The sequence below is a fragment of the Larus michahellis genome, chromosome 1, assembly GCF_964199755.1.
Source record: "Larus michahellis chromosome 1, bLarMic1.1, whole genome shotgun sequence".
Taxonomy (NCBI): Eukaryota; Metazoa; Chordata; class Aves; order Charadriiformes; family Laridae; genus Larus; species Larus michahellis.
This window is the reverse complement of record NC_133896.1, coordinates 148,566,910-148,587,112: the sequence shown is the minus strand read 5'-3', so window position 1 is coordinate 148,587,112 and position 20,203 is coordinate 148,566,910. Positions and strand designations below refer to the sequence as shown.

At 42.2% G+C, this 20,203-nt stretch overlaps 1 protein-coding gene across 1 annotated transcript; it reads left to right on the top strand.

Moving 5' to 3' along the window:
• Positions 1 to 1,184: 1,184 nt before the first annotated feature.
• On the top strand, positions 1,185 to 19,606 carry RP2 (RP2 activator of ARL3 GTPase). Its single transcript, XM_074607930.1, has 5 exons — positions 1,185 to 1,393; positions 10,093 to 10,758; positions 12,397 to 12,511; positions 13,670 to 13,755; positions 16,977 to 19,606. The coding sequence occupies exons 1-5, from the start codon at positions 1,253 to 1,255 to the stop codon at positions 17,058 to 17,060; spliced, it is 1,092 nt and encodes a 363-aa protein (XP_074464031.1). The 5' UTR covers positions 1,185 to 1,252; the 3' UTR covers positions 17,061 to 19,606.
• The last annotated feature ends 597 nt before the right edge of the window (positions 19,607 to 20,203 follow it).

The window sequence follows — 20,203 nt, the reverse complement described above, 5'->3', positions numbered from 1 at the left end:
CAGAGAAACTCCTTTCCCCAGTGCCGGACCCCTGAGCCCTTCCCTTCCTCCCGAAGCTGTAGCGCTTGCTGTGTCCGACTGACATTTGCTGTCCACTGCTGGGAGAGCACAGCTCCCTACTGATAGAATTGGCTGAGTGTAATTCTTGTATATCTTATACTACTATCGGGATTAATACTGGTTCTTCAGTATTATTGTTAATTATTTAGTCTTATCCTATTAAATCTATTTATATTTCAACCCCTGTGCTTCCTTGCTTCCCCCGATTCCCCTTTCTGGGCAGGGAGAGGTCATCAGGTGATAGAATAATTGTCTAAATGACAATAAATTGTTATGGGTTTTCTCAAACCATAACAAGGTGTTACAGGTGCTAGAGCAGGGATTTCCCTGGAGCCTATGGAGGGGACCATGCTGGGGAAGACAGCCACACTGCAGCCCATGGAAGATCCCATGCCGGAGGAGATAGCCACCCTACAGCCCCATGGAGGACCCCATGCCGGAGGAGATAGCCAGCCTACAGCCCCATGGAGGACCCCATGATGGAAGAGATGGACGTGACCCGGAAGAACCGTGGAGAGCCCATGCTAGAGCGGTTCTGGAAGGACTGCAGCCCATGGAAGGACTCGCGCTGGAGCACAGTGAGAGCAGGAAGGAGCAGCGAAGAGGAACCATCATGGACTGACTGCAACTCCTCTGCTCTGCCTTGGGGCCTGGGGCTGGAGGAGTTGGGAAAGCGGTGGTGGTGGGGGGACGGTGTCGGGTTTATTTAGTCTTCGATTCTCACCATCCCATTCTATTTCTAACTGGCAAAAAATGAATTAATTTTCCCCAAGTCGAGTCTCTTTCGCCCGTGACAGTAACTGGAAGGTGATCTCCCTGGCTTTATCTCGGCACACGAGCTTTTCCATCTTTTCTCCCCCCTACCCCTGGCCCCAGGTCCTGTGGAGGGGAGGGTCAGTGGGCGAGCAGCCTGGGCAGGCAGCTGGCCAAGGCAGCGCCCCCACCGGGCAACAAACCCTCAGGGGCAACTCCGCAGCCTTCCTCCCCTCCACCTCCGGCACTCAAATCCGTGAAATCTTGGGGGAAAATATCTTTAAAACGGGGAGCGGGAAGTGTCGCGGTCGCCACGGGAGACGGGGGGCGGGCGGAGGAGGGAGTAAACCGGAAGCGGGCGGGGCGGGGCCGGGCCGGCGCGCGCTCCCGCCCTCCTACCCCTCTCCCCGCGGGCCGGGCGGGCGGCGGCGGCATCGCCATGGGCTGCTTCTTCTCCCGCCGCAGGAAGCCGGCGCAGGGCGGACAGCAGCAGCAGGCACCGGGGAGCGGCCAAGAGGCGGCGGGCGGTGAGGAGAAGGCGCCGCCGCAGCCGCAGTACAGCTGGGACCAGCGAGCCAAGGTACCGCCCCGCTCGGGCCGGGACTGGGGCCGGGCGGCGGTACCGGCCGTCTCAGCGGGCAGCGCCTCGCCCCTCTCCGGCCGCCGCGGGGTCGTGCGGGGCTTGTGGCCGCGGTGGGGCCCCCGCGCCGGGCGGCGGCCGGTCGCCACGGGGGCAGGGAGGGGGCGGGGGGGGGACGCCACGGGGGCAGGGAGGGAGGGAGGGAGGGAGCGAGCTCGGCTGCCCCCGGTACTGGTGTTAGGGCTCGGTCCGTGCAGTTCGGTGCGGTTATTTAAAACATTTAAAAAAAAAAGCCCAAACCAACCCACAAGTATTAAGCCTGAGGATTTTACCAGGTAGCCTCAAATTGCGCAAGGGGGTGCTGCGGCCGCCGCCGTTGCGAGCGCTGGTCCCCGGTCAGGCCGTGCCCCGGCGTGGCCGTGGGCGGTTCGCACCGCGCCGTCCGGGCTGGCCGGGGCCATCGGCTGGGCTGTGACAGCGGCCGCGGGCACTGGGGGGATGTCTGTCCGTCCGGACGTCCCTCCGTCCGCCGTCGGGATTTCTGGTACAGGTTGGAGCCCCCGCGGGTGCGTGCTGCAGCCAGCAAAGCCCTGTCATGGCAATTAGCGGGGCAGTTATCTGTTTGTACCTGCGTGAGCTGGAGTCCCGCACCTGGTGCTTCACTGGAGGCACGAAACTTAGAATCATACAACGATTTAGGTCGGAAGGGACCTTAAGAATCCTCTAGTTCCAACCCCCCTGCCATGGGCAGGAACACCTCCCACTAGACTGGGTGTCCTGACTGTCAATAATATTTTTTCTTCCTGCTTGGTTCTTTGGGTTGGGTTTGTTTTTGTTTTTTTTTTTTTTTAAGTTGTGTTTTTTGGGTGGTTTTTGCCTTTTTTTTTTTCTTTTAAGGTAGAGGAAGTAGAACTAGCCCATCAGTCCCTGAAGTGACAGATAAAGACAAATCCTTTCTAGTGCTGTTTCCTGACCTGTTGACAGCAAATGCGAAGTCTCAAGCAGGAAAGCACTTCAGTGCTGGATTAAATATATGTCTTCCCCACCCTCGTTTCAAGTTTCACTTCCTAAATGCATCATGACATCATAGCCCTGCTGGGTCTCCCCTCCTCTACAGCTGCTTTTGGGTGGGGGAAGGAGAAACCGGGGCAGGCCATAAACTTAATTGATGTGGTTTTAACAAACAGAATCCCCAAACCTTTAGGCCATATTTTACAACTAGAGAAAAGAAAATGTGTGAACTTATTTGAATGCTTAGTTTGCTTGTTTTTTAAATTTAGCCAGGTGCTCCAGGGTGTCCCTTAATTCTTCCAAGTAGATTAAGACAAGCTCAGATGGAGATGAGCTAGAGAGTGTGCGCGTGGCCCGGAGGAATCAGTTCCTTGAGGATAAAGACAGTTGATCTGTGTTGGGCTTGTTGCTCTGACTTGCTAGCGGGTATTTGCAATGCAGGGTTGGAGAGAGGAGGGGAGAGTGGCAGCTTGTTACTTGAATGGAGTCTGTTCTCACAGGGAGAGGGCTGTACTGACACTGTATTTTAGAGTGTCAGAACAAATCTTAGCTCTGTGCAAAAGTACATTACTAAGTGAGCATTTGAAATCATAGGATTTAATCTTAGAGCAAATTCATCAGCTGCAGCTCAGCTGATACGAGAGTTTCTATCCCAACAGCTTATATGGCACTAACTTCTAAAACTAACAGGAGGAAAGTCAGGACGTAGAAACACTTGCTTCAGAGAACAGCCAGCCTTGTTGCTAAGGAGATGATTGTTGTTAACATGCTGGAAGTAGGCTCAAGCTAACAGATGAGGATATTAGAGCACCAACAGTCTATCTCTGTGGAGGGAAAAAAAAATGTAATGTATTGCGTGTACAACAACTTCCTCCTTTTCTATAAAAGACTCTTAGAAACCAGAAGAATCAGCGAGTTTGGGCTGTGCTACTGAACTGTGGAAGCCATCAGATTAGCTGCTTAATTTTGTAGTGTATAGATCAAGAACAGCTATTTAACGTTTAAGCCCGTTTCTCTTGTTCTTTGCAGCCTTATCTTTCATTGGGCTTTTGGGTGTATGCTTAGTACGTTAAACCAGGAAAGCAGTACAGAGACACCTGATCTTAGGTAAAGGAATACCGAGCCCTTAGCATGCTAAACGTGTTGATCCCAAGTTTGTATTAAGTGATACTATCAGTGTTAATGTAGTAGTGTTAAGTATTGTCTCTGATATGTTTTTGTGTTATCTATTGCTTTCTCACTTCTGATGCATCATATAATTATACTTACTCATTTCACAGTTTGTGTTGTACACAAAGTTAGAGTGAAGCCAGTCAGAAAACTTGTCATCAAGACCCTTTTTTTGTTCGTCAAGTGATGAACAAAAAGTTCACCTGTTCATTCTGAAGTTAAAGTAGTAGTTAAACAGAAGTTTAAAGTTAATTTGTTCATTCTGAACAAAAAGTTGAAAAATGTATTCTGAACCCAGAAAACCTCAACTCTGTCAACAGATGTGTGGTCTTCTGATGTTCTTTTCCTGTTATTTTTAGTAATGTGTCAATGCACCATTTGGGTTGGAGGTGTGCTTATAACTTTAGGCTCTCCTGCTCGGTGATGCAATTTGGCTACAGAGCGCAGTTCTGCAAGCAGCTTTGGCAATTGTCTGCTGTTCTTTCTTGTAAACCTATCCTCTGTACGTTCTTACAGGTGGGTAAGTCTTGCTGCTCAGACACTCCATCTGTCTTCCCGTAAACTAATGCCATGCTGACGCTCTCACTGTAGGCAGGGAAATGTAGGCACGCTCCTGTGCACACTTGTCTGATTAGGGATGTGAAAAAAAGGGTACTGCTAGCTGACAGCTGTGCTGGAAGAAGCTCTGAACCTGAGGAATTCCTCCAGTGAAATTATTTCTTCTCCTTCTGAAGGACAGCACTGCTAGTGTAGTCTGTTTTAATTGTGTTCTGGTGGCAGAAGGTGATGAGTATTGGTACTGTCTGCTGGTGTAGACCTAGCCAGAGAGTAATATGTCAATATCCTAGTGACCACGTAACTCTTTTATAATAGTCCCAAAAATGGACTGTGTGGTAGAAAACTCCAAATACAAAATATTATAAGATGCTGATAGTTGAATTGAAATTAAAGAAAGTATATGAATTTGAGGGGCCTTTTTAGATTTCTACGTGATCTCATTTAAGTGAGGACAGAAGTCTCTGTTTTTAAGGTATGGAGAAATTAACGACATTTAGATTGTGTCTTAAGTCTGCTGGGATCTCTGTAGTGCTTCCTGACCCTTGGGTTTGGAGAACTGTGTGAAGGTTACTTACGGTGCAACAGAGAGTCAAAGGATCAGCCTATCTTGAAAACAGAAGGGAAAAGGGTGAGTGTTCGGTTCCTTGCTGCTCTGGGATTCTTAGTCCAGGAGAATAAGTAGACCACAGTTTATTACAGAGTCTGTTATTGCTGCACCTCATCCTGGGGACTTGTCATGTGTTTATGTTATTGGGCTGTCATCAGAGTCCCCTTCTCACCAAGCGTGGGAGAGGAACTCAGTGGTGCTCAGCCTTCTTCAGCTAGCTTTCCACCTGGAATGTAAGATTGTGTTTCTGCTCCTGGCCTCCCTTTTCCTTTCCCATGTTACTACTTTCTGTGTGACTAACATTGTTTACACGTGTGACCAGAGCGATCAGCAGGAACTGAATAATGGGTACATATTCACTGGGGTTTTGTGTCTTGTGATGGCAGATACACCTGCGTGTTGTGACCTTCTCTGCAGGAGAAGAAACACAAAAATCTACATCATCTTTTTTGCTGTTGTCGCATGTTTAAAGAAGTAGGATTAGAGTAATTATGATCACAATGGCATTTAAAATTTAGAGGGACTTTCCTTCACGGCTGATTTTTCCTTTTAGGAGGAACAAGTAAGGTTTTGTTTTATGTCAGTTGACTTGCAACTTAACAGCTTTAGTTGATAGGAAACACACAGCTATCATTGCTATATCACGCTGTGATGGCTGTTTTCAAACAGTTTAAAAAAAAACTCAGAGTGTAACTTTCTACATAAATAATAGATAGTCTTTTGTTAGTTACCTTACATCTGAGGATTCTGCTAGAGTGTTCTGAGCTGACGTGGACATCTTGAACTATCTAGAGTTTGTTTAAGTAGCCACTTCATGTTTTATTTTGGAATATAAATAAAAGCACTTTTTTTTCTTTTCCTAACTAGGCAGTGAAATTTTTCTCCTTAAATCCAATGCATCTCCCTTATTCTTTCCAGTGCACCAGAAGAGCTACTGCTGTATTTCTCAAAACGTAGCCTATCAACTGAGAAAGAGTCAGCAGGTTCATATTAAACAATATTTCCAGTTACATCAGATATAGGCATGTAGTAGTTTCCTTTCTTCTTCTTTCTCTTCTCCAATCTGCAGTATTTGGCAATGGCTTGTTGCTCAGAAAAGGATGAGTATGACTGTTTTGTGCTATTATGGATACTCTGGAAGAGAGGGAAGGTTACAAAGAATAGAAGGAAATGTGGATTCAGACTGTTGTATTGGCCACACTTAAAGTCAAGGTGTCCAGGAGACGCTCCAACATGAAAAATTGTATACTAGTGACTGGAACCTGTACGTGTTGTTCCTCTTTCTAGTTTCTTAGGCAACAAAAAAAGGTGGAAATCTGACAGAGGTAACTTCAACAAACACTCTCCAGAGGATGTTGCAACTCAGTGCTGAAGGGTGCCAATCCCATGCAAGTATGAATATGCAGAAGTGTCTAGGCCTGGGAATGCACTTTTCTTGCTTGTTTCCTTTCTGTTAATTCCCCTACTGACAAAAATAGCATGTAAAGCCTCTTAAGTTTGTGTCTCTATCCTATAGCTGCAGATCTTAATGTCACTGGGTCATTAGCCAACTTTTGTGTGTCATAGACTGTATATAAGTCCATCGCTGAACCACCGTCTGTTGTGATTCAGAGAGATAGGGAATGATTTTTTGAGAGTGATATTTAAAAGAGAAGACCTTAGCGTAAGGGGTTTAGAAAGACCACAAATTATTGTTTACTCAGCAGGCTAGACCCAGGTGACTAGGGGAGAACCATAATCCATTAACAGTACCTTCTCATATTTGTGTTGGCATATCATTGCTGACTAAAACTCCTTTCCTGATGGACCTGGTGAAAAAGTCTTGTTAAGACATGAACTCATGCCAGAAAGAGTTCAAGAAGCTGTTGAGATCCTTGGTGATTCTAGGCATAGTTACCCCTAAAAACTCTGAGGGTCTAGTACTTCTAAATCTTCTTCCAAATGGGAGCTGCCTGGTCTTGGCGCCAGTAAACCGGGTAATGGTGGCTGAAGAGATGCAAGTCATCTGCAATCTTCACATCTGGCCTCTGACCTTCTTGCAAGACAAGTGTTTGTGGGAAGGAAAGCTGCTTAATACACCTTGCACTTGTTGCATCAGAACTTCCTAGCGTTCTTAGCAATTGTGACCAACTTGGGTTTGCCTTCGCTTCTCTCTTTTCTTTGTCCTTTAAAATCCCTGCTCCTTACAGTTTGTCCGGTCCTTTGTAACAGACGTATCAATGTCATCACTGATGACCGAAGATGAGACTTCTGTACCCCTCTGTTGAGGGGGAAGAAAATTGTGTAAGCAGGGATTACATTTTCTTCATCATATCTGGTTATTTTAAGTCGTTCTATGGAGTAATTTCTGACCCTGTGCATAGCACTTCTGTGAGAAGGTTTCAACTCTTGAGCTGTGCCTGTATCTACTGTATCTGTTAATGCATGAGTCGTATCTACCTCAAACTCTTTAAATTCAGCTGAAAGCATTAAAAGTTGACTGTCATAATATGGACTTATACCAGCCTGGGGCAGGAGGGAGGAAGACATTTAACAATGTATTAAGGGATGGAGAGTAAAGCATCTGTCTGGGTGGGGTGGGCGAATATGGACAAAGTTCATTGAAGCTTTATCCAAACGCAAAGGATAAATAGATGAGTTATCAAACAGTGGATTTTTGCTGACCTGTCACGTGCTTAAGATTTTGCAGCAAAAGTTGCACCAGATGAATGGTTATGGTTGTATGAGGCTGCAGATGTTATCACCTTCTGTTGCTTTTGGTTTTCCTAGCCTGCTTTCTTGCTGTGTTGCCTATGACAGAGCTTAAGAAGCAGTTAGTGCTGACTGTCGGGGAAGGAATGTGGATGCAGTGATTTAATATTAACCTGTTGACGATAGCTGCAGACTTCAGTGCTGGTAAGCATGAAACTCCACATTGAGCATATTTGCAGCTGTTGGATGCATCCTCAAAATCGTAGTTCTGCCTTCACGCTCTTTTCTCTGTCATGTTTCTTTTACCCAGGGGAAGGGAAGCATTCAGATCTGGTACAGTCCCTTGGGTTACCTCCCCTTCACAGGGGCAATAACCCAGGGCGGGAAGAGAGCGTTAAATCTATTTCACTCAGTCCCTCTAATTTGGACAGCAGTCTTAGTCAATAAATACTCTTGGTCTTTAAAAGGAAAACTGCAAAGCATAATTAAAGGAAATTGGCAAACTCCCTGGCGTTGTGAACAAACTGAGAAGTAAGAGTTGTGTCAGTGCAGAACTCTTAATTCACATCAGGCAAATAAAAGTTGAGCTCCTGAAACTGGTAATAAGCTGACTCTTTTTTTTTTTTTTTTTTGTCATTAAACTCAGCTACTGCTCTTTCTCAAGTGCTCTCATTTGAAACAGTGTGTAAGCTGTGGGCTAGCTGAATAACCGGTGTTTTTCACCTAGGCCTAACTAAAATTGCAAGGTGAAGTTGAAGTTTCACATGCCTCTGTAAAGGCTGCTGTGTAGGGTGAGCTAGTGCTGCTTCAGAGGCTTTTCAGAGCACAGCAATTTAGAAGGACATGCTCAGGTGCCAACTTTCAAAAAAGCTGTAAGTTCCGGAAACTTTGAACTTCTCCTTCCGAAGAGAAGTAACTGTTCCTCTGTACCCTGTTTTGAAAGCAGTAAGCCTGTCTCCCAAGGTTATTAAAAAAAAAAAAAACAAAAAAAACAAAAAACACCATATATATACATAAGTGTTCTAGGAGATGCCTGGGAAGAACGTGTCCAAAAGCAATTTTGATACTTCTGTTCTCAAGTATGTGAGAATATAAATTGCTTTAATATATGGATCAAATATGTGACATTATGTGAGACTTAAGACCTTAGAGCGTTCGAATTCTAATCATACTGTGTGGTTGAGTCTCCATTCTGTGTCCCTTACCATTTGAGCCTCCCGATTTTAATTGTAACTCTTCCAACTAACTTTCCTGGACGTGTACTAGTGGTATTAAATATGATTGAGGGGAGACTTCTAGGAAGTGATCTTCACTGTCTCAACTTCCATTATATTTGGAAGATTCATCAGCTGCAAACCTCCTTTCCTGTCCAGAGGTCAAATATGTTGTACATAAAGAAGTACATTTTATCGATTGGTTGAGACTTTTAGATTCCATTAGCTGTTCCGGACAAAAGCTGCCTAGGCTGAGCTGGTTTAGTGAATTTCTGGTGCTAGCCCATCCTGGTTTCTGCCTTTTTCCACTCTCTAAATCTCACGCGGAAGTTTGAAATGCTGAAGAGGAGGAGGAGGAGTTTCTTACAAATCGGGCTATACAGAAACTGTTGTAATGTGTTAACACTGATTATGGTGCAGCAAGCTTTAGGGCCCTTGGGCTGATAATCAAATAGCAGGTTTGTGAAGTGGTCTTGTGTTAGACTAGTTGAGGTACTTCTATACTTCTAAGTGCTATTTTAATAAGCTTTCACAAGAGGGCAGAGTAGAATTTGCTCCGGGAAGCGTAATTGTCTTGAGACTCATGTATATCTAGAAATGACCCAGCTCAGACCCCTTCAGTGTTACGGCACCAGCTGAATTATTCATGTTGTCCACCTGTATCGCATACCATCCTGGGTGCTCTGTGGCTCTTCAGTCTCTGCTCCCCAGTGGAGAGTCCCAGGGAAAGCCACAGCCTCTCTCAAGTGTCCCACCCTGGCAAGGGGATGCTGGAGCATGGAGGAGGAGAAGTCTGTAAACATGACCCCTGCACCAGCACTGTCAAGGTTTGTTTGTTGGTCGTAGCTAAAACAGTGACGTAGCTGCTGTTAGCACAAAAATCTTGTAGTTCTTAGCACGAGGTAATGCTGTGGCGCATATAAGCAAGCTCTTAGTAGCTGGTAAACTCAATAAAGGAAATACCTTGCTGCTTTCAAAGCTGTTTCCTTGCAACCTGTTGAGGTGTGGTAAAATATGACTAAGAAAGCTACTTGAAAAGAAAATACTGTGTATCTCTAGCTTTATGAATCTTTAAGTATGTTGGCCAATTCTTTTATTACAGTTATTATATTATACCCATGATCCTTGTTGAAAAAGCTTAGAGTTCAGAGAGAAAGCTAGCTCCCTCCGCCCCCTTTCTTTATTAGAGGGCAAACTAAGTTTGGTTTTTTTCCAGCAGCATGTTAGAAATGTAGTTCCAATTCTCTGTTGTACCTCACTACTGTGCATTACAGTAGTTTAGCTAAAAGAACTTCTGATCTTTCATCACTCTGAAGAGTTTTCTGGCAGGTTATCCTGTACAATTCAGTGCTGCCTCAATTAATGCAAGGCAATTGACATCTAGTATTATAATATTCTCTGTATATGAAGACTTTAATGTGCTGCTTTTTTTTTCCTTCCTCCTTCAGGTTGATCCCAAAGATTACACTTTTTCCGGACTTAAAGATGAAACTGTGGGTCGACTGCCTGGAAAAGTAGCAGGGCAACAATTTGTCATTCAGGACTGTGAGAATTGTAGTATCTACATATTTGACCATTCTGCTACAATCACTATTGATGACTGTGTAAACTGCCGAATCTTTTTAGGACCAATAAAAGGTAGCGTCTTTTTCCGTGACTGCAAAGACTGTAAATGCATAGTGGCCTGCCAACAGTTTCGCAGTCGGGACTGCAAAAAGCTGGAGGTATTCTTGTGCTGTGCCACCCAGCCCATTATTGAGTCCTCCACAGGTATGAAATTCGGATGTTTCCAGTACTACTATCCTGAGCTTGCTTTACAGTTTAAAGATGCTGGACTGAGTATCTTCAATAACACATGGAGCAACATCCATGACTTTACCCCTGTGTCAGGAGAAAATAATTGGGGCCTTTTGCCCGAGGATGCAGTAGTACAAGATTACGTTCCTCTGCCCAGCTCTGAGGAGCTGAAAGCTGTCAGAATTTCTACCGATGCTACGAGGAGCATAATACCAATAACTCGAGGGCGGAGACACAAAAGCAGCGATGAATCGTGTTTGGCCGTGTTTTTTGCTGGTGACTACACAACTGCAAATGCCAGGAAGTTAATTGATGAGGTAAGTGACCTTTGTCTGCCTTCAGCTTTTTGAATTTCTAATTGAACTTTCCTATGGATAGCCTCTGGTGCTCCCTGAAGGGGGAACGAAGAGGCTCTGCTTGTCTATTAACCATACCAAGAAACTGCGCTGTTTAAAACTTTAAAACAAGGTAAGAGATTGGAGCTCATCTGATGAGACAGTTGTTTTACAGCTGACATCCTTTGACTGGCACATCTGTCCTTTAACAGTTCCAGTGTTTTTTTTCCTCCACGGCACACCAAAGCTACTTTCTGAAGAAAACGTGTAGTTGATTTGATGAACTTGGCCAAACATAGAGTAAGTGATTGGCAATGCTTGTGAAAGGGATATAGCCAATTAACTTGTTAGCTTATTGCCCTGAAAGTCATAGCTAACAAAACAGTCTGTCATGAAAGTTTTTCCAGTACTAACAGAGACTTTTTTTTAAAAAAAAAAAAAGTTAAATTGTATCCCCACTGCCACCTGGTATTGGAATTTTTTTTCTGGAAGAGGCAGTAAGTGTTTGTCATAGATGATCAGCTGTCTTCGATTACTTAAATAGCTGGTGCTGTCTCTCTCTCTTTTTTCTCCTTCTTGCTGTAAAGCAGCACCTCCTAAGCTTGGCTGCGTTTGGGCTTTCCTGGGACTAAAATCTGGGAGTGGCCGGCTGCTTTTAGCACCATGGAGTGCCAGGGATGACAGAGCAGGGCCAGTTACCATGAGCTACAGCTTTTGAGAGAGGTATCTGCAAAAGCTCCCGATGCCAGTGTTGTATGATCAACAAAACAACCAATGGAGCTTCCCCTGGGTTTTTAACTGCAAGGGAAGAAAGCTGTAGGGCTTTCCCATGCCCCGCCACTCCACCACCACCAACCCCCCCCCCCCCCCCCGCCTAGTTGTCTTTGTGGAACTGAGTTACTAACAGCTACTCTAGGGAAGGGAAATAGCAAAATACAGGTTGGTTTCTTCTGCAGAAGGAATAGCTACAGTAAAGAGGATAATAATGTGTTCTCCTGTATTAGTAGTTCTTTAGAAATTAGAGTTAAGAAGATGCTAAAAGACTAGTTAGTGAGATTCTGTGGAAATCTTACTGCTCTGTAGATTGATTGCTTTGAAAGTACCAATACAGTTGCTCCTTCTCCACATGCTTTTAGTTTCTTATTAGATTTGAAGTAAAAAGCTGTGTGTGTTCGAAAGTTTATAACTTTTTTTTTTCCAAAATGGAAAACTTCAGCAATGGATAGATGAGAGTTTGAGCTAACGCTTGACTGAACTGTTGCAGACTGAGAACTAACTGCTTGACTCCAGATGCTGAATGCTTTTAATTCCCATTAGTTTCAGTTTGTGAGGGATTGTGGGGGGAAAAAACTCACAACCCTGGGCCATAATATAAAACAAAATGTTCACATTTACTCCTCTAGGTGCACTAGGGAAGAAGAGAAAATCTGGATGAATGGAATGAAAATAAACAGAAGTGTAGAAAAAGCAAATGGCCTTTGAAAAGAGCAAAAAGGGGTCTCTGCTCTGTGGCTCAATGCACATGGGGAAAATGGGTGTATTTCAGTGTCATTTGGGTAGTCAAGGTGAACTCTCTGCCTTTAGAAGCGTTTTTAACATGAGTTCTTCCTCTGTTAACAGATGACTGTCAAAGGCTTTCAGCTGGTACAGACTAAAGAAGTCTCAATGAAGGCAGAGGATGCTCACAGAGTTTTCCAGCAGTGTGCATCAGAATTCATTCCACTACTCGAAAAAGGTGAGTTTGTGTTGTTTTCTTTCTCCTTGATGTAGAAATCTAGCTCTCAGTAGAGGGTTCTGGAGAAGAAAGAGGAATGAAGGAGAAACTTGTGTTTCAAGGGCGTAGTGTAAAACCAGTTGAGATGAGTTTTGAAAGCCTCAGTCAGGCCTTAAACCAGCCAAAACTTCTGAAGGCATCAGAATCGAGCTATTCCACGTGTATTTTGTGGCTTTGCCTCCCCTCTAGTGGTCCAGCTGCATAGCTCAGGAGCAGTGGCACATGCAGGTCTGTCTGGGGTGGTCAAAAGAAGCTCATGCTTTTAGACTTGTAAGTTATCGCCATTGCTGCTCTACCACCTAGATGTTCAGTGTTTCTGTATACATATTTAAGCAAATCAGTATAGATGTGTATAAAACAGGCAATTAACAGTTAAATTCCTGTCAGAGTATTTCAAAAGCCTTTTTATTGATCTGACTGTAATTGGGTTTTGTCTCCTCCTGCAGAAGTACTGACATCTTGCCATCTGTTACATGCTAAAGCTCAATACGCGCTCCCAAACTCAGTAGCAGCATGCAGTTTTTTTTTCCATAGTAACTTAAGAGGTCTGTGATGCTCATTGCAAGAATAGGACAGAAGTTATTGTACTTATCAGGTGACAGTCTAGTTTAAAGGCTATTTTGCACCCGTGTGGGAAGAAATAACGTGTTCAGAACGAAACCAGAGAAAGGGGATCTGCAAATAGTGGGTGAGAAGTCGTCTGAAAATCAGGCAGTTTGCTATCTTGGGACTGAGGTAAAAATGCCTGAATGACTCAGTCCTACTCCAGATGTCTGTGAAATGGCTCACTATTTGAGCAGTACAGTCTGACTCACTTCCATGGTGCCCCGCGCTCCGTAGCGTTTTTGTGCCATTGCTGCCTTTCAAGAAGTAAAACTGGAATCCTGCCAGAATCTCTGCAAAAATGAGCATGGAATTGCAGATATTTTCTTCTCAGATAACACTGTACTTTGAAGCTATGGTTAAGTGTTTTTAATTCTTTTTCCTGCATTATGGCTGCTCCAGCAAAAACCATAAAATGCTTCTTGCAAGCTTCACAATTCCCTATGGGTTGAGAAATCTACTGTTTCAATGCCAAGCTTAAAAGTAGCATTGATTCTAGATCAAACTATCTTCTAGGTCCAGTGGTTGCTTTGGAGTTTAATGGCGATGGTGCTGTGGAAGGATGTCGAAGCACTATAAATGATGTTTTTAGTGGGACCAAGGTAAGCTGGTGTACTGATTTATTGTTAGAAAATGTTACAGAACATTTTCGTGGTCAAGCTGTAGCATTGACGTACTGCACGATCTTTTAGGTGTCTGAATATCCTTTTTTGTTTGTTTTGGCTTGGTGTTTTTTGTAGTCAAAACTCAAGTTGCTTTTCAGAGACAAGAAAAACTGCACTAGGAAAGACAGTACTAAATCCTCATATCCACTGAAGAATAGAAGATTTCCACTTAAAACTTCTATTTCACATGATAGTAAAAAAAAGTTCTATAAATACAGTAGGGAAAAGCTCTGCTCCAAGTCATATACTGCAGTCTGCTTTGCGATGTCCTAGTCTATTAAACCCTGACAAAGACAATAGGATGGGATTTCAACTTTTTTCAAGGTTTACTTTTGCTGTGTAGGATATTGCAGAATGCCTTCCTTCAAAGGCATTTTGCTTTTTTCTTCTGTCAGCTTGTTTTACTGCAGCGTCTTTACACCACACCTCCTCTTTGCTTGCCCTCCCCGTTTCTCTGAACGGCAATGGTTTTGAGAAAGTTTCTGGAAACAGTTAGAGCACTCCTGATAATGAGAAAGTGACAAACCTTTTGCTTTTAAGCAGCTGTTCAAAGAAGAATAGAATGTCTTTGAGACATGGTGTCCATACAGCTCCTCGTTGTCTTTCAGTTCCTTTTGAAAGTGTTACTCAGAACTAGACTGCCCAGTTTCTGGAAAACAGTCATCTTTTAATAAGTCATCTCAAATGCAGCTAATGTTTGCTTTTTTTGTTTGCTGTTGCACCAGCAAAATCCTGATGGCTATCTGAGTCTAGAGAATACTACAATTACAGCCTGAGCAGTGGTGTGATGTTACTGATGCTTCTTGTGACCCAAAAGTCATCACTGCAAATTTTGCCATAACGATAGCTCTTTAAGCAGGAACTTACAGTGGCTTTTTTTAGTGTGGTTAGCATTTTATTTTTTTTTTTATACAGGACAAATATGATACTAGGTAGGTAATTCACTGGTTCTTCTACCTCTCTTTCTCTATTCAAAGACTGAAGTGATACTAGTTATTAGAACAAATAAAATTTTATATTTTCCTCAATAAAATGACTGGTGTCAGTTGTTATAACACTATGAATGCCCTGATCTTGGATGCATCGCAAAACCTCAGCTGGTGCACTTCATGCTGTGAAGGAAGCATTGTTCTTGGAGGTGATCTGTAGTGTTAAGGTTCAGTTCCAAGTGTAAAATTAATTACTGCATCTGGATTTAAAACTTCTGTTTACAGCCTTGGTTCCATAGTAAAACCTACCTCACTTATGAAATAACTTGCTGCAGTAAATTAAGAAGCAAGGGTTCCTGAGAAGTATATATCTTTAGATAAAATGTAGCTCCAAAACTTCTGATAAACGCTGGGTTTGTGCATGGATTCCCCAGACAATTGAATATCATGAGCATACATTTTTTTAAAAATTTATTTCTTTCTCAGGATAATTTAGAAGCAGTTTAGGGAGTACAAACTTCAGACTTATTACTACCAGAAGGTTCAGGAATGCTCTGTAAAATGGTTTCACCACATTGTTGGCTGCCCTTATCATGTTTGAGAGTTGTTATAGAGCTCAGAAAGAATTATAGGTATCCTTGATCAAGAAACAACTACAAAAGCTCTTAGGAAGGGAAGACGTGTATCCTGTAAGACTTTGCAGCAGATTAATCTGCTTCTAAGCAAGTGGCTACATTTGCATTTAAAACCCGCAATTAAAAATTATTAAATTAATCTGTTAATAACCTTAATTTCACCAGGCTTTTGTTTCTGAAATAAATCTGATAAACAACTCTAGATACTTTAGTAAGGGTAGAAAAGTTCTTCAGCAATAGCACCACCAGACCTTTTTGAGCTGTTTGGTAGAAACAACATATTACAAGGAGAGCTCTACGCTGTGCGTTTAAGCGGACTTTCTATTTGTGTGAACTTGGTACATCTACACTTTTTACCTCTGACATTCTTTCTGGTATGACCTTTGCACTTTTTTTGGCCCGCTTTCTAGTATTGTTCCTCCATCTCATTGCTTATTTGTAAAATACTCTGCAGAATATAAATTGTAATATCCTGGTAGGGAAGGATGCTGAAAGAAGATATCCAGTTGTTGTGACCGTGGTAGCAATTGCTGTCTCGCCAAACGACTGCCAGATAACTAGTAGATATTCACAAGTCCCTTCAAACAGAAGTTTACCATGTGTCTAAGCAACAGTCTAGGAAACTACTCACTTTGTGTTATGATCTTTTTTTTTTAAATCAGAAATTTACTGGACAATAGGATATTCATTTTAAAACATAGTCTAAGTAAACCAATTGAAGGAACTGTCATAGTTTACATTCACGTGGTATTCTGAGCTGAAGCAGAAAAGTGGTGACTGTAGGAGCATAGTCATCTGGAATAACCCGTCCCTGCAGTCCCAGTGCACTTTGGAATAGCTCGGTGGGCTGTACCAACACTGATGTGCTGAGACAGTGATAATTTCCTGTTGATGTATAGAAAATACAGGATAGTAAGAACTCAATTGAGGCTATCACTTATGTGTTCAGATTGATAAACACTTTCTGTTCCACTGAACTATTTGGGCATTGCCTAAGGCATTTGTAGCTGATTTGCTGAAAGCTTTCAAAGATGATTGTCCTAGAGCTTGGACTTCAATGTGCGTTGATCAATTTTGAAAAATGCAAATGTAATTGAAGTTATTTAAAAAAAAAAATTATAAAAACCATCTGATGAAGAAGCAACTAAGTTTTTTTGAGGGGAATATAGTGCAAGGGAGTCCTTCCTATGAACTCTGCCTTTCTGTTAAATGAACGCTTAATGGTAGTTTAAGGGTTTTGTGTGTTTTTTTTCCCCCCCTCTCCTGGACAGAGTTTGACTCTACCAAGCAAAATCCATCTAAATGGACACTAGCTGAAGCTGTGACCCCTGAATAATCAAGCCCCAAAATCTTAATTCCCATGAGTGGAAGGCTAGGGTTACTGCTGCTAGCATGTCTGCTAGGAACAGATCATGGTAACAAAGAGTTCATTGGGGCTAAGACAATTCTAGGGCTATTCTATCACACAGTGGAAACCAACAGAGTTGTGACTCTCGTGAAACGCAAAAATAACCGTTACTGTCTCTGAATGAGCGAAGACTACTTGAACTTCTTTATTAGTGATGCATAACTATTTCCTTGTTTAATAAAACAGGTTTTTGTATCGGAGAGCAAGGCATCAGCGTCTCAAGATGTAGACAATTTCTACAACTTTGCTGACATGCAGATGGGAATGTGAAGTTTGATATGAAGCTGTTCACGTATGGTTTGTCTTGGCACTTCGATGTCACTTGGCTTGAATGTTGCAGTAGTATCTGAGAAGTTTTGTCATTTGGTTTTGTATTTCTCATATCTGTTTTATAAAGCTATCAGTGGTTTTAATACCATATTACCTGAACTGGAGTAAATGGCATAGCTCCCCATGTGCGTTGTGTTTGAAACTTATGTTTTGACTCCAGAAACAATGAAGGTTTTCTACTAACTTTTTACAGTGATTTCTAAACTTGTATTGACACTTGAATGTTTCTTGTCAACATCTAATGGTAAAACATATTTGAAAAGTGCAATGCTGATCCAAATTTGATGCAGTAGTAATTGTTATCTTTAACTCAGACACGTTGTTTAGAAAGCGCAAGGCTGCACAAAACTCACTGTTCAAAACTTTCCCACATGCAAATTTGTCTTCGTTGGGGTCAGGGAGGAAGCTGTAGTTGCTGAATTTTTCTGAAAGCCTAGGCTGAAATGAATTCTCCTTATAGCATGCTTTCAGAAGCAGTGTGTGACATTGACATACAAAATGTACATCTGGCTTATTCTGTTTCAGCATCTTTTTTGAATAAACTTGTTTGCAGCAGCACTTACACTGAGAGTTGTCGTAACAGCAGTCGGGTAAGTGAGCACTTGCCAGGCTTTCTGCCCTGAGGTGAATTCTGAGCACGAGGGCTCTGCCAAAGATGCTCCAAGGTCCACCAGGATCTCTGGCAATTCAGCTGCCTCTGGTATTCCCAGGTCATGTATGGGACATACGTGAGATTCCTTTGGACCAGAGCGATGAGTCTCTGGCACCTTTGTTGTTTGCTAGAAGGGACATACAGCAACCAGGGGCCAGAGAAGGGCTCTGATGGCATTAAAAAGGCTCTTCCTGCCTAGACCCCAGGAGAAAGGTTTTAGACTCAGTAGTAGTACTGAAAATTTGGCTGTAAAGTACTACACACTGCTGTAGGGTTTATCTTGGATGAATTCTAAAAACAGACCAAAGAAGTGCTACTAGCATTTTGGGAGATGCATTTGAATAGGGATCAGTAAGGACACTGATTGTTATATAGTGCATATTAGAATGCAAATCTATATGGATGTTAAATACACAATTGATTTATTTTTACATATTACATCCTTACTGATTTTTTTCTACACAAACTTAAAGCTTGTGTCCAGGTTTACAAGCCCTCTGTAATACTTGAACAGTTTGTGCATGCAGACACACAAAACCAAATTGCTTAATTAAAATAGTGGCTTGCCAGTTTAGCCTTTACAATCCATTGAACAGACTGGGGCTGTGTTGAGGTGCTAAAGCAATAATTTCCTCATTATGGTCACCTGTCAAAAGGGAAGATCTTGTGCATCTTAACTGAAAATGAGTCTCGACTCATCAGTTTCACAGCTCTGGAGCTCCAAAAGCGGGTGGCTAAAAACACATCTCTCTCTCATTTTTTAGAATTAGCACAGGAAAGAATCTGTTCTCCTGGAATTCCTAATTCTGTCATGCCCGAGACATGTTCTGAGCTGTCATTTTGTTGCTACTACGCAAATGCTTGCCCTTAGTTTAAACTGTATATCGAGAATATGTCCTTAGGACCTCTTGTTAAATTTACGCATAGATTAAATAAGGAAGAATATCTCCTGAAGTCACTAAACTGTTAGTGTACTGAAGGTAAGAAAAATGTCACTTTTGTGAATGTTTTTATTTGACAAAGTGAAGTAAAACCAAACTGTCACCAGAATCTGACTAGTGGTGGAAATTACCACTTATTTGCACTTAGCCGGCCAGGATTTTTTTTATATGTGTGAGGAGAGGCTGTGAAAACAGCTGGAAATCTTAGATCAGTCTCCGAAGTACTATCACAACTCATCAATGAACATTCGCAGGAATTATTCTAGATACGTACAGTAAATGTATTTTTCTGGTATGGACAGTACATTAAATTGTATAATGTACTTCAGAACTGTCATTGTGTAATTTATCTAAGTAGCGGGTATGTTGAACCGTCTTGGTCTCTAAACTTTTACACATAACATTTCCAAACTTGTACCTGATACGGTACAAGACTGATTATATGTATGTTTATAGTTTATTTTTTGTATCATCAACCTGCTCTGGAAAAACAGTGCTAAATTGATTTTTTTTTTTTTTTGTAAGTAGTTTTGCTGGAGGACAGGATGATTAATTGAAAATTAATCTAGGCTTGAAACAGTGGAAAAACTTCTACATGGTAGAAAAGAGCAGCGTTGCTTTTTTTTTTTTAACATGGATAGCCTGCTTATCAACATGAGTTTTTAATAAAAAAAATCACCTGAATAATGAAGGAGTTTTTCAATCCAATTATTTATCTTTTGACTTTAATTTCTTGCTAACAGGTGTTGAGAACACTTCTAGCTTAAGCATCAGGTATTGTATGTGTTATGGAATGGTACGTGCTTCATGTAGTCTTTGTATGTTTGTTGTATAGCTTTTTATGTCATTTGTATTGCACTGTGAATGTGATTCATAATAAACATTGAAAATCTAAACTCTGGGTTCTGGAAGACTTTTTAAAATTATAAAATATTGCAAAACATAATTACATTATATTAAGTATAAAAAAAAAAAAGAATTCCATGTTTAAACCGGGACTTTAAATGGATACTCATAGCTAATTGAAAATAAGCATTAATTCTGCAGTCATCCACCCTCCAAAAAAGGTGAATTTTTGACAGCAGGGATTTTTCCCCAGAGTCACTGAGGATATGATTAACTTTACACTGCAGTTTTCGTAGTAAAATATGGAAGAAGATATTCTTCTATCAAGCTGTAGAGATACAAGTACAGAGATTCCTGGATGGATACTGTTATAGAATCTTCATGATTGGAAAGGACCTTTGGCATCATTGAGTCCAACCATACACACACACAAAAGAACCCCCTACAATCTCTGCCACTAGAGCATGCCCTGAAGTGCCAAATCTAGATGTTTCTTAAACACCTCTAGGGATGGTGACTCAACCACCTCCCTGGGCAGGCTGTTCCAGTGCCTGACCACTCTTTCAGTAAAGTAATTCTTCCTGATATCTAATCTAAACCTCCCCTGCCGCAACTTCAGACCATTTCCTCTGGTCCTGTCATTA